The sequence below is a fragment of the Ictidomys tridecemlineatus genome, chromosome 10 (genome assembly GCF_052094955.1).
Source record: "Ictidomys tridecemlineatus isolate mIctTri1 chromosome 10, mIctTri1.hap1, whole genome shotgun sequence".
Classification (NCBI taxonomy): Eukaryota; Metazoa; Chordata; class Mammalia; order Rodentia; family Sciuridae; genus Ictidomys; species Ictidomys tridecemlineatus.
The window spans coordinates 118392077-118408998 of NC_135486.1; the positions used below are offsets into that span (position 1 = coordinate 118392077).

The following is a 16922-nucleotide window of genomic DNA, read 5'->3' on the forward strand; positions in this document are numbered from 1 at the left end:
TTCCTGCCAGGACGCTGAGGGGGCTTGTTGCTGGGGAGATAGCTCAGGCCAAGGCTTGAGGTCAGGAAAGGAGGCAGGGGGTCTAAAGTCACTTTAGAGGGGCAGCCAACGATTTAGGTGCCTGGAGCATGGGTTTCAAGGCACAGGAGACCCTGCTGAGGAGAGGGGTTGCTGTCAGAGGAAGTCTCTCAGGTACCTGCCTGCATACAGTAGGTGCCTACCAGCACAGGATGCATCCATGTCTGCAGTGCCTAGCTCGGAAGTGATGTTGGTGTGCAGGCTCCCGGACAGACAAGGAGGATGGAGACAGGCACCCCAAAGGCAGAAAAGCCAGGTGGAGGGGCCTTAGAGGACCCTCCAAAAAACATACCTGCCAGCCCAGGCAGTTGGCAGCCTCTGCCAAGAAGAGGGTAGCTTGAAGTTTGCACCTGAAATCCCAGCAAGGGGATCTGCCTGCAGGGGCACTGATCCCTTCCCAGCACCTCGGCCACACTCTAGGGTTCTGAGACTAAGCCTGGGTTCAGAGACTGAGCCTGCCCTGCTTAGCAGCTGTGTGATCTTGGGCAAGTCACTGTGTCTCTCTGTGCCCAATTTCCCGTTTGTAAACCTGATACTTCAGTATCTGCCTTTTGAGTTATTGAGCGACTTGTTTGCCCTGTGACAGAGTGTGTGTCATTACTGTGCTGGCCGTGGCTCTGTAGCCTACACCAGGGAGAGAGGCACCTGCTGCCTGGGCTGTCCTGCCCACCTGCAGCGGCCCTGCTGCTGGTGCTGCCCTGGCTTGCTGTCATCCCTCACTGTGACCTCCTCCCTTGGCTGCGGGAAAGCCCATAGCCCCTGGCAGACTTGCCTGTTGTGGAGTCCCCCAGGTCCCTGACCCTGCCACCTCGACAGAAGCTGTGTTGGTGTCCCCTAGGCCCCTGCCCAGGGGTTCTTGGGACACCACTTCCGCTTTTGTGCAGGTTAAACAAAAAAAGTGCCAGGAGGTAGCAGCTCTGCCGGGAGCTGCTTGGAGTGCCTCAAACGCACACGGTCACTTGTGGGCATTTTGACAACGCTGTCCATATTTTACAGGCAAGGACATCTTGGTGCAGAGAGGTTGTATGTTTACCCTCTGCATTTGCTAAGCACCTACTGTGTGCTTGGAGTGTGCTGCCTCCTGCCTGTTTCAGAGTTCACTTCCCTACAGCACAGTTGTGGTCACGCCTTCCTCTCACACCTCCTTCCCACTGCTCAGTAACAAAGTCCAAATGGGCTCCCGGCTCCCTCCATTTGGGGTTCTTCTCCTTACATTCCCACGCTGGCCAGGCCCTGATGAGCCTTGTCCAAGGCCACCCAGCTCTTTATAAACTGTGAGTGGTGGATATGGTCTGCGGTTGGGGGGCACCCTATGATGTCCCGGCTTTGGGATTATTTTGTCTCAGGGAAAGGAAGTGTCCTTCAATTAGGTTAAGTGAAAGGGAGTTAAGAGCAGGGAACGGGACCTTGGGCAGAGGGCAGTCCTGGGCCCTGGAAACCCCCCTTCCCTGTCTCTGGACTGTAGTTTCATTTTCTCAGCCTCTCGGGGTGCATCTGTCTGTCTCGGTCTCTGCCGTTGCTCCCTGCAGCTGGCCCTCCTGGCTCCTGAGTGTGAGCCTGGCCTGGTCCCGGGTGGCCGTCCTGGATGAGGGCTTCGGCTGCAGTCCCTGGGTCCCCGAGTGGCGCTCCCTAAGAGACAGAGGGAGAGGGAGACAGACCCTGACTCATGTCCCAGCCTGTATAAGGGGCCATCCCCCATCTGCTCAGCTGCCGGCGGGGTAGGGACAAGCCACATGGTCTCTGGGGCTGGGAGTAGGACGCAGAGCTGGGCACACTTGGTGTAATGGTCAGCTGCAGTTGGGGTACCTGTGTGTGCTGGGTGAGGACCTGAGGATTGTGGCATCACTGTCCCTGGGGGCTCACAGTTTGATGGCAGAGGCAGACCCATGGTCTATCAGTTGTTTACTGTAGGACACAGAGTGTGGGTGTCCACCCTCCGCAATGCGACTTGTGGGGGACCCGAGTGCTCTGTTCTGATTGGAGTGGGGTGGGGAATAGACGAGGTGGCCCAAGCTGCCTGGCCTGCCCCAGCCCTGGCCTGGGACAAGGGGAGACTCTCCCTCCATGACCTGGAGAGTGGGATGAGGCTGCCAGCGTGGACCTGGGCCCCTGCCGTCCCAGCACCATCCCACCCCTCCTTTTTCTCTGGGCTGCACGATCAGGGTCACCACAACAGCAACCCGGAAGTCCTGCCTCCAGGGAGGGTGCTTCAGAAGGCTAGTGACCATCTCCCTGCCCAAGCAGAGGGGCCAGGCAGGTGGTTACTGTCAGCAAGGTCCAAGTTTAGGGCCCCGTGCAGTGGCTTCCCTCTAGTGTAGCATCTCTGGTTCCTCGGCTAGGGTCACACTCCGACTGCAGCTGCAGCCTGGGAGGTGACCCTCCCTCCCATTCCCTCCCTTCTTTGCCTTCCTTGCCTTTGGGGATGGGAGGGCTGAAGATCTGGCTTCCAGGAAGGGCCTGAGTTTCCAGCTCCTGGGGTGCCCTGGGCAGTCCTGAGCTGCTCTAGTCCAGCCTGCCGCCTGCCTGGCCACCTCCACATGTAGTGCTGAGCCGCAGGCAGCCCTGGGAGGCCCTCAGGGAGGGGCCGCAGGAGCTCCCCAGCAGGGCGCAGTGTGAGCGCTGGGCTCCACAGCCCTCAACAAATTCCCGATGAACTCCCAAGACAGGTGCAGCCACATGGCAGGAGGAGTGGCACTTTGTGTCCTTGGACTTTCCACCTCCTCGTCCCTCTCCTGCTCAGGCTGTTCCCTGTGTGAAGCACGAGCTATTTCCTGCTTCACTACTTGGCTCACACTCAGCTTCTTTCCTCCCCTGGGAGGGGATAGAGAGGAGGGGACACATCTCTGAAAGGTCTCGTATGTTCTTCCTCCGATTCTAGAAAGGACTCAGATGATTCACTGCGCTAAATGTGGTGGAACGAGATTAAAGGAAATCAGGGCCAAGGAAATCCAGGGTCGCCCAAATCAGGCGAAGCCGGAGGACACTTCTGCTGTCCTTTGGAGGTGACTTGACTCTGAGTGCTCCAGCAGCCAGAGCCGAGGGAGCTCAGAGTTTGGGGTGACTTCCTCTTGTGGAAGTGGCATTTCATGTCACCATACTTAACATTAATGCTCAAGAGAGGGACAATGGATAGGACAGAGGGATGGCGGCACTGTGGTCCTGAGTATAGCCCCAGAGGGTCCGGAATGCAAGTAGAGGGGGGCTAGAGGGGGTGGTGACTGGCAGTACCTTTTGATCAGGTTAATCTTCCTGCTTGGGGTCCTCGGTGGCAATTGCAGGAGCCGGGCTTATGCTCCTCTAGGAAGGGTCTCTCCTGGAGGTGGGCGCAGCCCCCGCTCCCACACGGAGGGTGCAAGGCTGGGGACTGGGTGTGCGGGTGTGCATGGTTCCAGATGCACCAACCTGCCCCAGGCAGCCCGTGTTCCACTTGCAGAGGTCCCGAGCCAAGGGCTGGAGGGGAGAGGCACTTCCTGCAGAGCAAGGAGAGGCGAGTGTCTGCAGGAGCAATGGAGAGCCCCTGGAGGCCGGGCACCCAGTGGAAGGTGCACAGGACACACAGCTGGGGCGGGCAAGGGCCAGGGCCAGTGGGCGGAGGCGCTGCAGGGCTCCACACAGTAGGTGCCCTCCTGGCCTCCAGTCTGAAGCTCTGCCCTGGTTGCCTCACCCTGAGCTCCAGGAGAAGAGTTGGTCTTGGACTTGAGGATGTCAGGACAGTGTGACTCAGGGCACCCGCTCCACGGCCAGAGGGCATGAGCTTAAGCCCCGAGGAGCTGTTGGTTAGTTGTGGAACCGGCGCTGTGTGCCTCCGTGTTCCCATTGGTAAGCAGCGCTCAGGTGTCTTCATGGGCTGGTGAGAGCGAGTCGATATTCATCAGAGCCGCAGAGAGCGGTGGCCGTCCTGGCCAGCACGGGCTGGAGGGGCTCACACAGCAGGGACTCACTGCACGGGGACCCCCAGTACCACGAACACCTAGGCGGGTTCTGGGTCCAACACAGTGAAGGGGCAGGTGCCGCCCTGTGGGTGAACATCAACTGACCCTTTGTCCCCCGTGGTAGCCAGCCTGGGGTGGGGCCGAGGGTGCTCGCCGGGCTCCAGTCGATGTTTTCTTTCTCCTGTGATTTTACTGGTAAATCCTGCTTGTACGTAAGAGCGGGAGTCATTGTCACATATTTGTACGTGCGCATAATAGAACTACGTGATGTGGCCAGATGGCGATTGGCGATTTTTGCTTTCTCTTTGCAGCACTGGGCCTCACTGGGCTAGGCCAGCGCTTCCTGGGGCTGCGTCCCTGGCCGGGATGTTGTTTTGTTTTTTATTTTTTAGTGCCAGGGATTAAACCCAGGGGCTTCTTAGCACTGAGCCACATCTCCAGCCCTTTTTTATTTTTTGGGACAGGGTGTCACTAAGTTGCTCAGACCCTCACTAATTTGTGGAGGCTGACCTTGAACTTGTGATCCTCCTGCCTCAGCCTTCCGAGTTGCTGGCATGACAGGTGGGTGACGATATCTTGATGGTTCCTTGGTGATGGGGGGTGGTCCCCGCCGCCCACTCTGTCTGCTGGACCAGTTTGACAGAATCTTGTTCAGACCCTATGAGACCAAGGGCAGCGGTGCCTTGTCACCCCCTGTGTGTGGATGAAAACAGGGAAGGCCAGAGAGTGCAGCTCCCGTCCCTGGCAGCTCTGGACACTTGTCACTGCCCTGCCCCTCCCCCTGTCTAGACCCAGCACCAGGCTCATGCTGCCCCTGTGGATGGGCTTTGTTTCTTTTTACAACTGTGGCCTTTGGAGAGCCGCAGACTGTAATTATATCTAAGTGGCTTTTGGTGCCTCTTAAGGGTTGAATTATGTCCACCCCAAATCTTCTATGGGGATTCCTAACCCCTGGACCCTCAGAATGTGACCTTGTTTAAGAATGGGGTCTTCACTGAGGTCAAGGGAGGTGACGGGGCCCTCGTCCACTACCACCAGTGCTCTTGTAAGAGAAGAAGTTTGGACGTGGACATGTGCAGAGGGACATGCAGGGACCCGCGGGAGGACAGCCATTTGTATGCCAAGGAGAGGTGTCACAAGGAGCCAACCCACTCAGCTGGGCATGGTGTCACCTACAGTAGTCCCTACTACTGGTGGGGAGGCTGAGGCAGGAGGATTGCTTGAGCCCAGGAGTTCAAGGCCAACCTGGGCAACAGGGCAAGACCCATTTCAAAAACAGAAGGGGTGTGTGTGTGTGTGTGTGTGTGTGTGTGTACTCACGTGTGTAAGTGTGTTCTTTTATGTATTTGTAGACACGTACTAACACACCTGTTGCTACCTGGTCTGCACGCACACTGGGGTGTGCGTGGCTCAGTGGCAAGCTCTCGCCCAGCGCGCACTGGACCCTGGGTTCAAAACCCAGCGCTGCCATAAAGAAAAAGAAAGGCTCCAGGCAGTCCCCAACCTCAGACTCCCCGGCTCCAGGACTTGAACAGGGCACCTCTGCCATTCAGTGTCCCACCTAGTCGATGGCACCTTGTCACAGCAGCCTTAGCAAACTAATCCGGCCCTGAGAGTGACATCTGTCATTCCGCGGGGGGTGGCAGCATTGTGGCCCTATCTGGTGGGCAGTAGGCAGTGGGCAACCTCTGGCCCAGGTGTCTGGGTTCCTGGTTTGATGTCTTGTCCCCTCTTGGCAACTGTGTCATCAGCAGGCTTGCTCTGGGCTCTGGGGATGTCCCTGTGTGGCCTCACCCTGGGGGTGAGCCCAGGAGAGCCCCTCAGGACAATTGTGCTCACTGCAGCAGGAGTACCCTGGGGGCCGCCTCTGCCCCCCCAGCCACGGGCCACACTGCCACGGCCACCCCGCCTGCCTCCTCCATTTTGTGGGACCTGCCCCTGGTGAGCACCAGGGCCGGGTTCCCTAGCAGGGTGCAAGTCGGTTGGGACATTGAGGTGCTCCTGTCCCCTCCCCAGAGCCAGGATGTGAGCAGCTGCCCCGGGCGCCCCATTGTGTGTCTGTCCGGCGTGTTCCTGAGCTCTCTGAGCTGTGCCAGGTGCTGTCCTTGGTGCTGAGAGCCCGAAAGGAACAAGATGCGGGGGGGGGGGGGTGTGTGTGTGTGTATCCGCTGTTCTCCCTGAGAGGCTCAAGATGGCTGCGGGCGGGAAGAAGGGCGTGTACATAGGAGGCCGAGTGGTGGGTGTGCGTGGGCATCTGGCAGGAGAAGGGTGGTGCGTGCCTGCTGTCCTCTGGTTGGCCCAGCTCAAGCATTGTGAATGCCGTCCTGTCCTGTGCTAGGGCAATGTCAGTTCTTGTGCAGGTCTGACTCGGGGGTGACCAGGCAGGCTGGGTCGGGGAGACCAGGAGTTGGGCCACCTTCTACAGCTGCCTGGACTGGGTCATCACCCTCCAGGCAGAGAGGATGCTGGGGCCTGGTCTGCCCTATCCTCAGGGCCCCTGGCCCTCCTGCCCAGCACAGCTTCTCTCTGTTTGGACAGCAGAGTCTTGCTGTCCTGGTCACCTGCTCTATGCTCGGGTGCCTTACTTCTCTACGGTGGGCCTCAGTTTCTCATTCTGTGAAATAGGAATAAAAGGGGGTCCAAGGGTGGCTTGGGCTGTGGTTGATCCCAGGCCCTTCTCCCTGGCCTGGTGGGGAGCCAAGCCAGCAGACCAGGCTGCCGCCTGCCTGGTATGGTGGGCCCGAGGAGGGGGCTCCAGCCATTCAGCTGTGGGTGGCCACACAGCTGGCCCTGGCTCAGGGCCACGTCTGTGCCCTGATTTTGAGAATGCCAACTCTGTGTGTGTGTGTGTGTGTGTGTGTGTGTGTGTGTGTGTGTCCCCGGCTCAGGCAAGACAGACAGACTGGCCATTTCCAGGGCTCTGCAGTCTCCCCAGGCTGTTGGCAGGGCCAGGCAGTTGGCTTCTTTACAAATGGGAAACTTGGCCCCTGCACCCAGAGATGGGGGGATGTAGGGTGGGACCAGAACCCAGGCGCCCACTTGGCTCAGCCTCAGGTGCCAGAGAGGTTACGAGCCTGGGGGCACTTGCCATGGCCTGTCCCCCTGCACTTGCTGTCCTCACTCCCGTGTGGCCTGTCTGCCCTGCCACCATCTTGCCAGCTGCACCCCCTCCTCTCCTTGCAGCCGCGCCCCCTGCAGCCTGGTTCCAGCCCCAGCTCTGCTTGGAGGTATGAGCAGGCCCCTCCCCATCCTGGATCTCAGCTGCCCCCCTTATCTCCATGGCCACTGGCCTCTTGGTGCTCTCAGGATGACTGGAGACCTCGCTTGGGGCCGTCCCAGCCCTGCTCTTCCTGGGCTCTTCTGTGCCTGTACTGTGGCTGGCAGCCGTGTGTGCTGGGCACGCACTGCCAGGGCTGGCTCCAGCCTCCTGCCAGGGGTTGGTGACCAGGCGAGAACAGAGGGTGGGCGTGGGGCTCGGGGCTCGGGCAGACGGCGCCCTCTCCCTGGCTTTCGGGCTGAGGGGCAGATGATGTGAGGCTCAGAGCTTGAGCGTCTGCCTGAAGGCTGCCAGGAATCCCGAGGAGGGGCACGTCCCCGCCCTGCCCTCTACTTGCCCTGTGCTGGGAGGACGTGGGGAGCTGGGTTCACCTCTGAGTGACCCAGGTCTGCCTCACAAGTTCCCTGAGCCTCCATCAAAGTGAGCCTCCTTCCAAGCTGGAGGGATGGGCAGGAGGTGCCAGCTCTGAGCGGTCCTGCTGCACCTGGGCACTGGACATCACTGGGTTTCCAATGCAGATGGGGCTTGGGGGCCGCATCAGGCCCACCCAGAGGCTCTCCGTTGGCTTGGGGAATCTGGGCCTGGTGTCGGCACCCAGGGGTGCATGGTGTCTGGGGCTTGTCCCTCCTCTGGTGGTGTGCAGGAGTTGGGGACTGTCCTCCCGCTCCAGGCCCGCTGGGTTCTGTTCTCTTCCTTCCTTTGTTCCTTCCTTCCTTCCTTCCTCCCTTCCCTTTCTTCCTTCCCTTCTCTCTCTCTCTCTCTCCCCCCTCCCTTCCTCTCTCTCTCTCTCCCCCCTCCCTTCCTCTCTCTCTCTCTTCCCCCTCCCTCTCTCCCTCTCTCTCCCTTCCCCCTCCCCTCCCTCTCTCTCCTCTCTCTCTCCACTCTTTCACTCTTCTCTCTTCTCTTTCCTTTTTCTCTCTCTCCCCTCTCTCTCTCCACTCTCTCTTCTCTCTCTCGCCTCTCTCTCCCTTCTCTCTCTTGGTCTCCCTCCCTCCCTCCCTCTCTCTCTCCCCCCCCCCCTCTCCTCTCTGTCTCTCCCAGAGGCACTAAACCCCAGCAGATTTGCGAATTGCTGGTGGTGCTGACTGGGTGCTGTCCGTCTCCTGCCTGAGGTACTTCCCTAGCTCCCAGCTCCCCCAGCCCGATGCTGTGGGGTGGCCACCAGACCCCGCTGGCCCTCCCAGTCTCTGGTGCCCACTCCAGCCTCACCACCCTGAGCCCCTGGCTGCCTGGCTGGCCGAGTGTGGTCTGTGCTTCTTCCAGCTCCTCCTGTGGGGCCCCAGGCATTCTATCCTTCCGGGACCCCTGCCCTGGGCTCTTGTCCCTCTGCAGTGCCAGGAAGGCTTAGGACTTGCAGCAAGTGGTCAGGGGCAGCACTGAGTCCCTCTCGGGGTGCTGTGGGTCTGGGTACCGTGAACTGCTGGGCCAGATGTAGGAGGGATGGGCAGTGGCTCAAGGGAGCGTGGGCACAGCCCAGCCTCAGCCAGCAGCAGTGTCTGTGCCACGCAGGTCTCCTGGCCCAGACGCCCACGGGCGAGCAGTGGCTGGGGCTCAGTGGCGGGTCTGGAAGGGTACCCTTCTCCTGGTCCCCGGCTCCTGCTGCCCCACCTGACACCCCCTGCCAAGAGTCCATGGCCTCGTCCCCACCAGGGCTGGGCCACTGCCAAGCACTGAGATGGGAACCCTGCAGTGCGGCCGGTTTGTCTGTGGTAAAAGGCACTGACGGTGGCACAGAGGGCCTGTCCATCTCAGGTCACCCACCCTGCCAGCCCATCCCGGCTGAGCCTGGTCCCTGGAGGATTCTGATGAGGTGGGAGAGTTGAGGCTGTGCCTGGGGCTCCCGGGTGTGTCCCCTCCTCAGTCTTCTGCACCATTCCCCACGCACAGGGGGTGCAGCTGGCCTCCTGGCTGGGTGGGAGCCCTCCTCCCATCTGGCTCCCCCGCCAGCCCCAGCCACAGTGTGGCCAGAGGCCAGTTTATCACCATGTTTCCCAAGCATCTCGGCTTCCTGTGTCCCATGAGCAAGACTGAGTCACACAGCCCCTCCCCCTCCCGCCACCATGCGCCTCTCCCTCCCCCTCCCTGTGTCCCTGGGCCGGGGCTACTCCCCTTTGCTCCCTCTCCTGCCCCTGCTGGTGGCCCATGACTGAATGCCCCCTTGGTCCTCCCTTTGGTCTTCCTGCCAGCTCCCTGGTCTCCTTTGTGAGCCTCAGTAAGTGGGCAGACACTGTCCCCAGAGGACAGGGGTCTCATAAATGCTGTTCCAGGGCCCTGCTGGGAGGCTGGGAGGCGGGGAGGGGCCAGCCCTGGGTCCAATTCCAGCACAGAGTGGCTGGCGGTGACTTTGAGTGAGTCTTGAACTTTGCTGAGCCTCTGGTGTTCCCCTTATAAGAAGGCCACTACCTCTCGCCTGGGGACCAAGGGGACTAAGGCCACATCCAGTGAACCTCTGGCCTGCAGCAAGCTCACAGGCATCTCTGTGGTCCAGGAGGGCACCTGTGGGAGCTGTCCCCGGGGACCTGTGCCCTCTGTGTCACCTCAGATGTGTCCCCATGTAGGGTTTCTGGATCGCTGTCTCTGGCTGTGTTCTCAGGGGACAGACGCTGACCAGCCTGGGCTCACCCGCAGATTCCCAGGAGGTGCCATGCACAGAGCACCCCCAGGCGAGCGGTCCCAGGTCTCCAGGGCCAGGTTGCTGGCAGCCTCCCTCGAGGGGGCGAGGGGGCGGCGGGTAGGTGTCCAGTAGGTGAGGTGAGGCGGGAGGAGGAGAGGCCCCCCCCCCCCGCCCCGGGGCCTGGAGGTGGGAAGTGTCAAGCTGGTGGTGAGGACGTCCGGGGCGTCGGCAGCAAGGGACTGGGCAGCCTCCAATGCCAGGGACACGGTTCTCATCTAGTCCTCACCCCTGGGTGCATGCTGGCTAGCGGGGAGGCCGGAATGGTTGCCCTAAGAGCGGCCAGGTTGGGTGGCCACGTGGGCTGGTCACTGTGAGGGTTCTGAAGAGATGAAGGTACCCAGGCCCCACCCACTGGGCCATCTCGTTTACTCATTCACTCACCGTTTGTGCCAGGCTTCCCGGTCAGGACCAAGGATGGCCTGGTAAAGAAGACCCGGTGACATCCACTGTCACCAGAGACCACCTTGCAGGCTCTTGCTGCTGGTTCAGTGAGATGGGACTCAGCCTCCCCAGGCCCACGGGCCAGGTTCTGAACAGCGAGGGAGCAGCCCCCGGTCCCCCGGCCCAACCAAGTGGCTCCCGGCCTCCAGAATCCCCAGCGCACCAGGGACTTGGAATGTTGGTTTTGGTGTCCCCTCCCCTGGCTGTGCCAGGACACATCTTACTGGCCTAAGCCAGTTAGTTTTGAGGACCCTTTGCATATTCCTGCTGTGCAGGTTGGCTTCCAGCACTCAGATCTCTTTTGGTTGCAAGTGACAGTGTCCCCCTGCCTGCTGAGGTGTCCCCCCACCTGCTGAACTGTCCCCGTGTCTCTGTCACAGGGCACTGTGGAGCTGTAATGGTGGAGAGGTACCCAGAGAGCAGGCCCCGCCTGGTGTGGGGTGAGGCAGGTGGCCTACAGCCTCCTCTGGGTGTCCCCAGCCTGGAGTGCAGTGGGCAGTGGGAGCAGGACCATGAGCCCAAAAGCAAGGCGGAGGAACAGGCTAATGGCGGGAATCAGGTGCTGCCTGGTCCAGGCCACCTCAGGAGGGACATGAGACGCTGGCGGGTCCTGCAGGGCCTGGGGCCTTGGGAACATGCCCCCTGGGGTTGCCTGACTGGCGAGAGCCATACCCAGCCTGGGGGAGGCCACTCAGCCCGGCCCCCCTGGGCTTGGTGTAGCACTTCCTGCAGATCCTGACGGGTTAGCTTTGCTTTTCAACCTGGCCCCACCACCACACTGTGTGACCTGGGCCCCTGTCTGCTGCGTCTCTGTGCCTTTGTCTCCCCACCTAGAATTGGTGTGGCGATGGTCCTTGTGCACAGGGTGGGGGTGCCAAAGTCCTGCGAGGGTTCCTGTCAGCGTCTGGAGCTATGGGGCTGCCACCACCTGGCTCCGGGAGACAGGCGTGGCCATGTTTGCAGTGGACGGGCCCTGGCCTGGCCCACGCCTGTGAGTGCTGACCACGGTTATGATGCAGCTTCCTGTTTCCTACCCGCAGGCAGGTGAGGAAGAGAGGATGGCAGAGAGAATGTGACCTGCGCCCACCCTCATCCACCCTCCGAGTGGCTCCACCATGCAGAAACCCAGTGGCTTGAAGCCCCCTGGCCGCGGGGGGAAGCATTCCAGCCCCATGGGTAGGACGTCCTCTGGGTCAGCCTCGGCCTCTGCGGCGGCAGCGGCGGCAGCCACTGGCTCCAAGGAAGGTGCGTGGGATCAAGGGCGGGCAGGGAGCTGCTTGGGGTAGTGGGTTTTTCTGGGAACACAGGCTGCTGTGTGACCAACCTGGGGGCCAGTGGGTCACTGCAAGTTCTTTATGTCTATCTGTGATCCCTTTAATTAAATACTGAGCAGGCTTTGAACAGCCCTCTCTGTGCTCCCCCCACTTGAGGAGGTGGGCATACCCATGGCCCTGCTCTGAGAGGGGGAAAGAAGGCCCATGGAGATCTGGCACCTGCCTAGGTCACTAGGGCCATGGGCATGGCCAGGTTTAGTGCTCCAGCCTCAGTCCCTCCCTCCAGGAGTCCCAGGGTCCTTCGGGGCTAGCCCCTGCTCCCGGCCAATCTTCTCCAGAAGACCCCTGCCCTGACAGCCTTTGTCACCTGACCTTGGTCTTCCTGCCAGAGGGTAGCTGCTGTGTATTTGCTTTTTTCTGATGATAAACATGAGCTGGGTTCATCTTCCTTCCCAGTCAGCTGTGCCTCTGCCTCTGGGCTGAGTGATGGTGACATCATTTTAAGACTGCAGTGTGACCCCTGGTTGCTTCCTAGTCTCAGGCCCTGGAGTCTGGAAGCCCCTGGGGGCAGGAGCTGGGGGACCCCTGGGTCTGTTTCCTGCTGGGCAGTTCTAGAGACAGAGGAAGGTGTGCCCACCCCTCCTGTGGCCATTGGTGACGCCCAGTGCCTGCTTCCCCCCTGGAGCCAGCTGCTGCCTTAGCGGGTGGATTCAGACACTCAGGCTCCGGGGCAGTGAGCTGGGAGCAAAACCTGGGCGAGGAGCAGGGGAGCCCGGCTACCACAGACCTTGTCCTATTCCAGGGTCTCAAGTGACAGGAGCCCCGGGGGAGGGGCAGACGGGAGTGCCAGGCAAGGACAGTCCCTCCCTCCTGTTGGCCTCTCGGCCTTCCTCACTCACCTGCGGAACTGCTCTCTAATTCTAGGGTGCCCACCTCCTGTCCAAGGCTGGCACTGTGCACGAGGGCACTGGCAGTGGCTGGGAGCTGGCGTGTCAGTTGGCATCTGCTCTGGGAATCAGTTCTCGGCTGCCTCCCAAACCATGAGCTCAGCCCCCGGGCAGAGGGTCTGGCAAGGGATGCGGCCTGGCGGCTGCCCCTGCCCACCCCATGGAGCTGGGAGGGTCCTTCGGGTCCCCAGAGCCAAGGCTGCAGGAACAGCAGAGTGTGGGAGGGCGAAGGGGCCTCCACCAGGACCTGCCCAGGAAGGAGGGCGTCTGGGAGCACCTGCGTGAGCAGGGAGGACAGGACAGGGATCCCAGACTGCCCAGAGGCAGTCAGGGCAGGCTTGCCCAGGCGAGGACACTGGTGCCCAGGTGCTTGCAGTTTGTTTTGGGCCTGAGATGGGAGGCGGGGCTCAGGCCTGGAGGCTAGAGGCTGCTGCAGGGTGTGGCCTCCCCTTGAACCACAGGTCTATGCCTTCTCTGGGCCTGGTACTAAACCTCAGGCAGGGGCAGCTGGGCTGCAGTGGCCAAGGTATCCCTCCTGGCCCTAATAATAAGAAGGGTTCTGGGGACCTGGCCAAGGACCCCGGGGCGGCCGAGTGGAGCGGGCAGGCACAAGCCACCACTGTGCTCGCTCTGTGCTTGAGGCGCCCACGGGGCGGGTGGGTCCTCGAAGGGCTCTCCAGCCCCTGTGCTGTGGCCCCACCCCAGAGATGCCCACCTGTGAAGGACAGTGTTTGTCACCCACCTGACACAAGCTCTGTGGGGGTGGTTAGGCAGCTCTTCCTCATGAACAACCCCGGCGTCACCTTCTCTAAATTTGTTTTTTTTAATTTGTAGCAACACTGGGGGTCACACTCGGGGCACTTTACACTGGACCATGTCTCCCCAGACCTTTTTATTTTGACCTGGGGCCTTCCTGAGTTGCCCAGGCTGGCCTTGAACTTGGCATCCTCCTGCCTCAGCCTCCTGAGCAGCTGGGGTCAGAGGTGTGTGCTCCCAGACCCGCCCCTCTCTTCACGGTAAAGACAAGATGACTGGCCTGCTGTCCAGCTGCTCGGGAGGCTGAGGCAGGAGGTTGCTCCAGCCTAGGAATTGCAGCCCCACCTGGGCAACAAGAAAAGTTAACAATAAAACAAGGACAAGACTCGGTCTTGGAGCATTCTGTCAGGTTGCCCAGGTGACAGGGCCAAGGGTGTGGGGTCGGAGCTGAGACTCCTGATCCAGCCCTGGTCTAGAGCTGACACTGGCCGCCTCCCACCAGGGGCTGCCTGGGGACGAGGCCAGTCGCAACTGCAGACACTCTGCTCCTGTGGCCAGCAGGTGGGAATGAGAGGAGCATGTGTCCTTGTAATGTTGGTCACTACTGTCCCCAGTGTGGCCTTGCCTCACGCTGGAGACTCGGAGGTGGAAGTCAAGTGTGTGAGTCACAGATTTGGCCCTGAGGGTGGAGCTCTTGCTCCGTTACACGGGGCGGCTCCACAGCCTTCCTGTCCTGGAGCCCTGAGCTTGCAGGCCCCTGCACCCATGGGTGCTGTGGACACGGAGCTGGCGAATGGCCCACAGGTGTGGCAGCGGGCCCCAGACTGCAGGGTGATGTCTGTCCCTGCCGTTCCCAGGCTCCTTCTCGAGCCACCCCTGGTGGGATGTGGTTTCCAGGGTACCAGCAGGGCAGGACCAGGATCCTCGAAGCCCTTGCTGCCTCAGGTGTCCCTGCCCAGGCTGCCAAGGTCAGCCGCTCCCTTCAGGGCCAGCTCCTCCGCCCCCTCCCCTAACCACATCCTAAACTTTCTAATGGCTTCAGGATGGGGGAGCCAAGCTGAGCTCTTCCGGGGCTGTGCCGGGGGCAGGGCCGCCTGACGCTCCTGACGTCGTCCACTATTGATCAGAGTGGGCAGCGGGGGCCAGCGCCTGCTGCCCGGTGGCCCAGCGGCTGCATGGCTTCTCCATGGGGAGCTGGCTTTGTTCTTTCCGGGGTAAGCCACCACATCACTCTCTTCCTGGGTGGGAGCGCTGTCCCCCAGGTTGGGAGCAGTGGGGACGGGGGGCTTTGAGCTCCCTAGGCTCAGGCAGGATGCTGCAGTCTTATTGTGGAGTCAGCCACCCGGTGGGTGGTCTGAGGTCCCTTCTTTAGGGACGGTGGCATAGTGGCGGTGTTGCTGGATGGATGCCACAGCGGATGGCTGACCTTCAGAGGGTCCCTGCCTCAGCCAGGGTGGCCCAGGAGGGACAGACTCAGTCCTCCCAAGCCTGGCAGATGCTGCCAACGGGCGCTCCCTGTGGCAAGGGGGGCTCCCTGTGTGCTGCCTCCTTTGCCCGGTGACCTCTGGGGAGAGAAGGGGCTTCGAGCAGGAAGCTGTCTGGGCCTCGTGGGAATTTATGTGTGTTCCTTAGTCGGGGCCACCGCAGACTTGGGGCCACCACAGAGGGCATGTGGGGTGGGGACCAGCTGTGTGTCAGCTGGGGCATGGAGGGGAGTCTATGTGGGTCCATCTCCTAGGCGTGTGCCCAAGGTGGGCACAGATTTACACCAGGCAGCCCAGCAGGCACGCTGTGATCCCCAGGAGGATGGAGCCCCGTGGGGTGGGAGGGGGAGAGGTGCCGTGGGTGACGGGGACAAGGGCAGTCCGGAGCTGAGATTTCTTAGGTGATGCCAAGAGCCGGGGACCTGCTCCACCTGGAACACTCCTGCTTAGTGCCTGTGCCCTTGGCATTATCTCTATTTTTTTTTTTTTTGGTACCGGGGATTGAACTTAACCACTGAGCCACATCTGCAGTCTTATTTTCTATTTTATTTAGAGACAGTCTCACTGAGTTGCTTAGGGCCTCACCATTGCTGAGGCTGGCCTTGAACTCATGATCCTCCTGCCTCAGCCTCCTGAGCCACTGGGACTACAAGGACGTTACCTCTATTACAACTACTTCCCATTTCCAGAAGGTCCTGGTGTGGATGGTGACCGGTGCTCCCCTTATTCCCAGCCCCCGTGTGTGGCCAGGGTGCTCTTGAGTGCATTAAAGGCTCCGGGGGTCCAGCGGGAGAATACCTTGAGCCCCTTTAGCTGTGTTGAAGATGCTGTTTCCCAAGCTTATTTGAACTTAAAGGTTAATTTTTTTTTCATGATATCTAGTCACAGCCTGTGGAACTATGTCCTGTAGAGCAGTTAGGGCAGGGGCTACTCCCCGAGGGACCAGGTCCTGGCCTGGGACCCTCGTTCCCTTCTGAGGCTATCAGGGTGGAGGATGGAGTTCTCCGTGCTCCTGGATCATGACATGCTCTTTTCACGGTAATAGATCCCTGTGTCCCCTGCTCCCAATTCCCTTGCTCCCTCCCCCTGCATGTGTGCTGGGTGCCCATCAGGCAGCGTGTGACCATTGCATCTCCATGTGACCTGGAGAAATGGCTTCTAAGGGCTGCTTGCTGGTCTGAGTGACACTGAAGCTTCAGGACCTGCCCCTATGTCTGGGGGCGCTAGGATTCTAGCTTTTTAGTTTTGTGAATGTCAGAAGGGTTTTTATACTTTCTGAATCATTCCCTTGGGAAATGGGTCAAGGATGACAGTCCCTTGCTTTTATTTTTTTCTCCTAAGAATATTATATTTTACCTGGATTGTACTTTATCCATTTCAATATTTTTATTCCATGGGCTCTGGGTAAAGGTCAGAGTTCAGCAGGAATGACCCTGGGCCTACTGGGGTGGCTTAGCGGTCCAGCACTCTGGGGCCTGTGTGAGGCCCTGGGTTTTATCCCCGGCACAGGAAGGAAGGAAGGAAGGAAGGAGGGAGGGAGGGAGGAGGGAAGGAGGGAGGAAAGGAGAGATAGAGGGAGGGAGGAAGCAAAGCAGCCCCAATTCCAGAGTTGAAATGAGCTGGGGCCATGGAGACGGGTTGGGTTTCTGCCCTGATGGCGCAGGGGTGAGACCCTTCAGATCGTCTGAGACCCAGGAGGCAGTGTGGCCTTTGGAGCTGTTCTGAACTTCAGGGTCCTGGTCAGTGGCAGGCTGGGAGAGGGAGGCACAGCCAGGGGGACGGGTGTGGCCCAGTGAAGGGCAGACTGGGGCCTCCTGAGACGGGCTCTTGGGGAGGTCTCTCTGGATCAGGATGTTGTTTGAGGCCCTGGGGGACATCTGGCAGCACGCGGCTGCTGGATGGGCAGGTCTGGACGGGCCAGGAACGCAGTCTGGGCTGGGCAAAGCTACTGGGAACCAGCTTGGCCTACACATCCTGTACCGTTGGAGCTTTTACAAGGAGGATCTATGAACGGCTTAAGGGAGAAACAGGGTAGTGTGTGGGCAGTTTTCAGGGCTGC

The 16922-nt window shown here is 60.4% G+C and overlaps 1 protein-coding gene across 3 annotated transcripts in view; it reads left to right on the forward strand.

The window, feature by feature from the left end:
• The window catches only part of Clip2 (CAP-Gly domain containing linker protein 2), a 55430-nt gene that overhangs the window by 1481 nt on the left and 37027 nt on the right, over positions 1 to 16922 (forward strand). For all 3 annotated transcript variants that reach the window (XR_013426885.1, XM_078023921.1, XM_078023922.1), the window contains exon 2: positions 11443 to 11647. Coding sequence is in view for 2 of the 3 variants with exons in the window: in XM_078023921.1 (XP_077880047.1) it covers positions 11518 to 11647 (130 nt within the window). In the remaining variant the exon portion in view is untranslated. The remainder of the gene's footprint in view (positions 1 to 11442; positions 11648 to 16922) is intronic.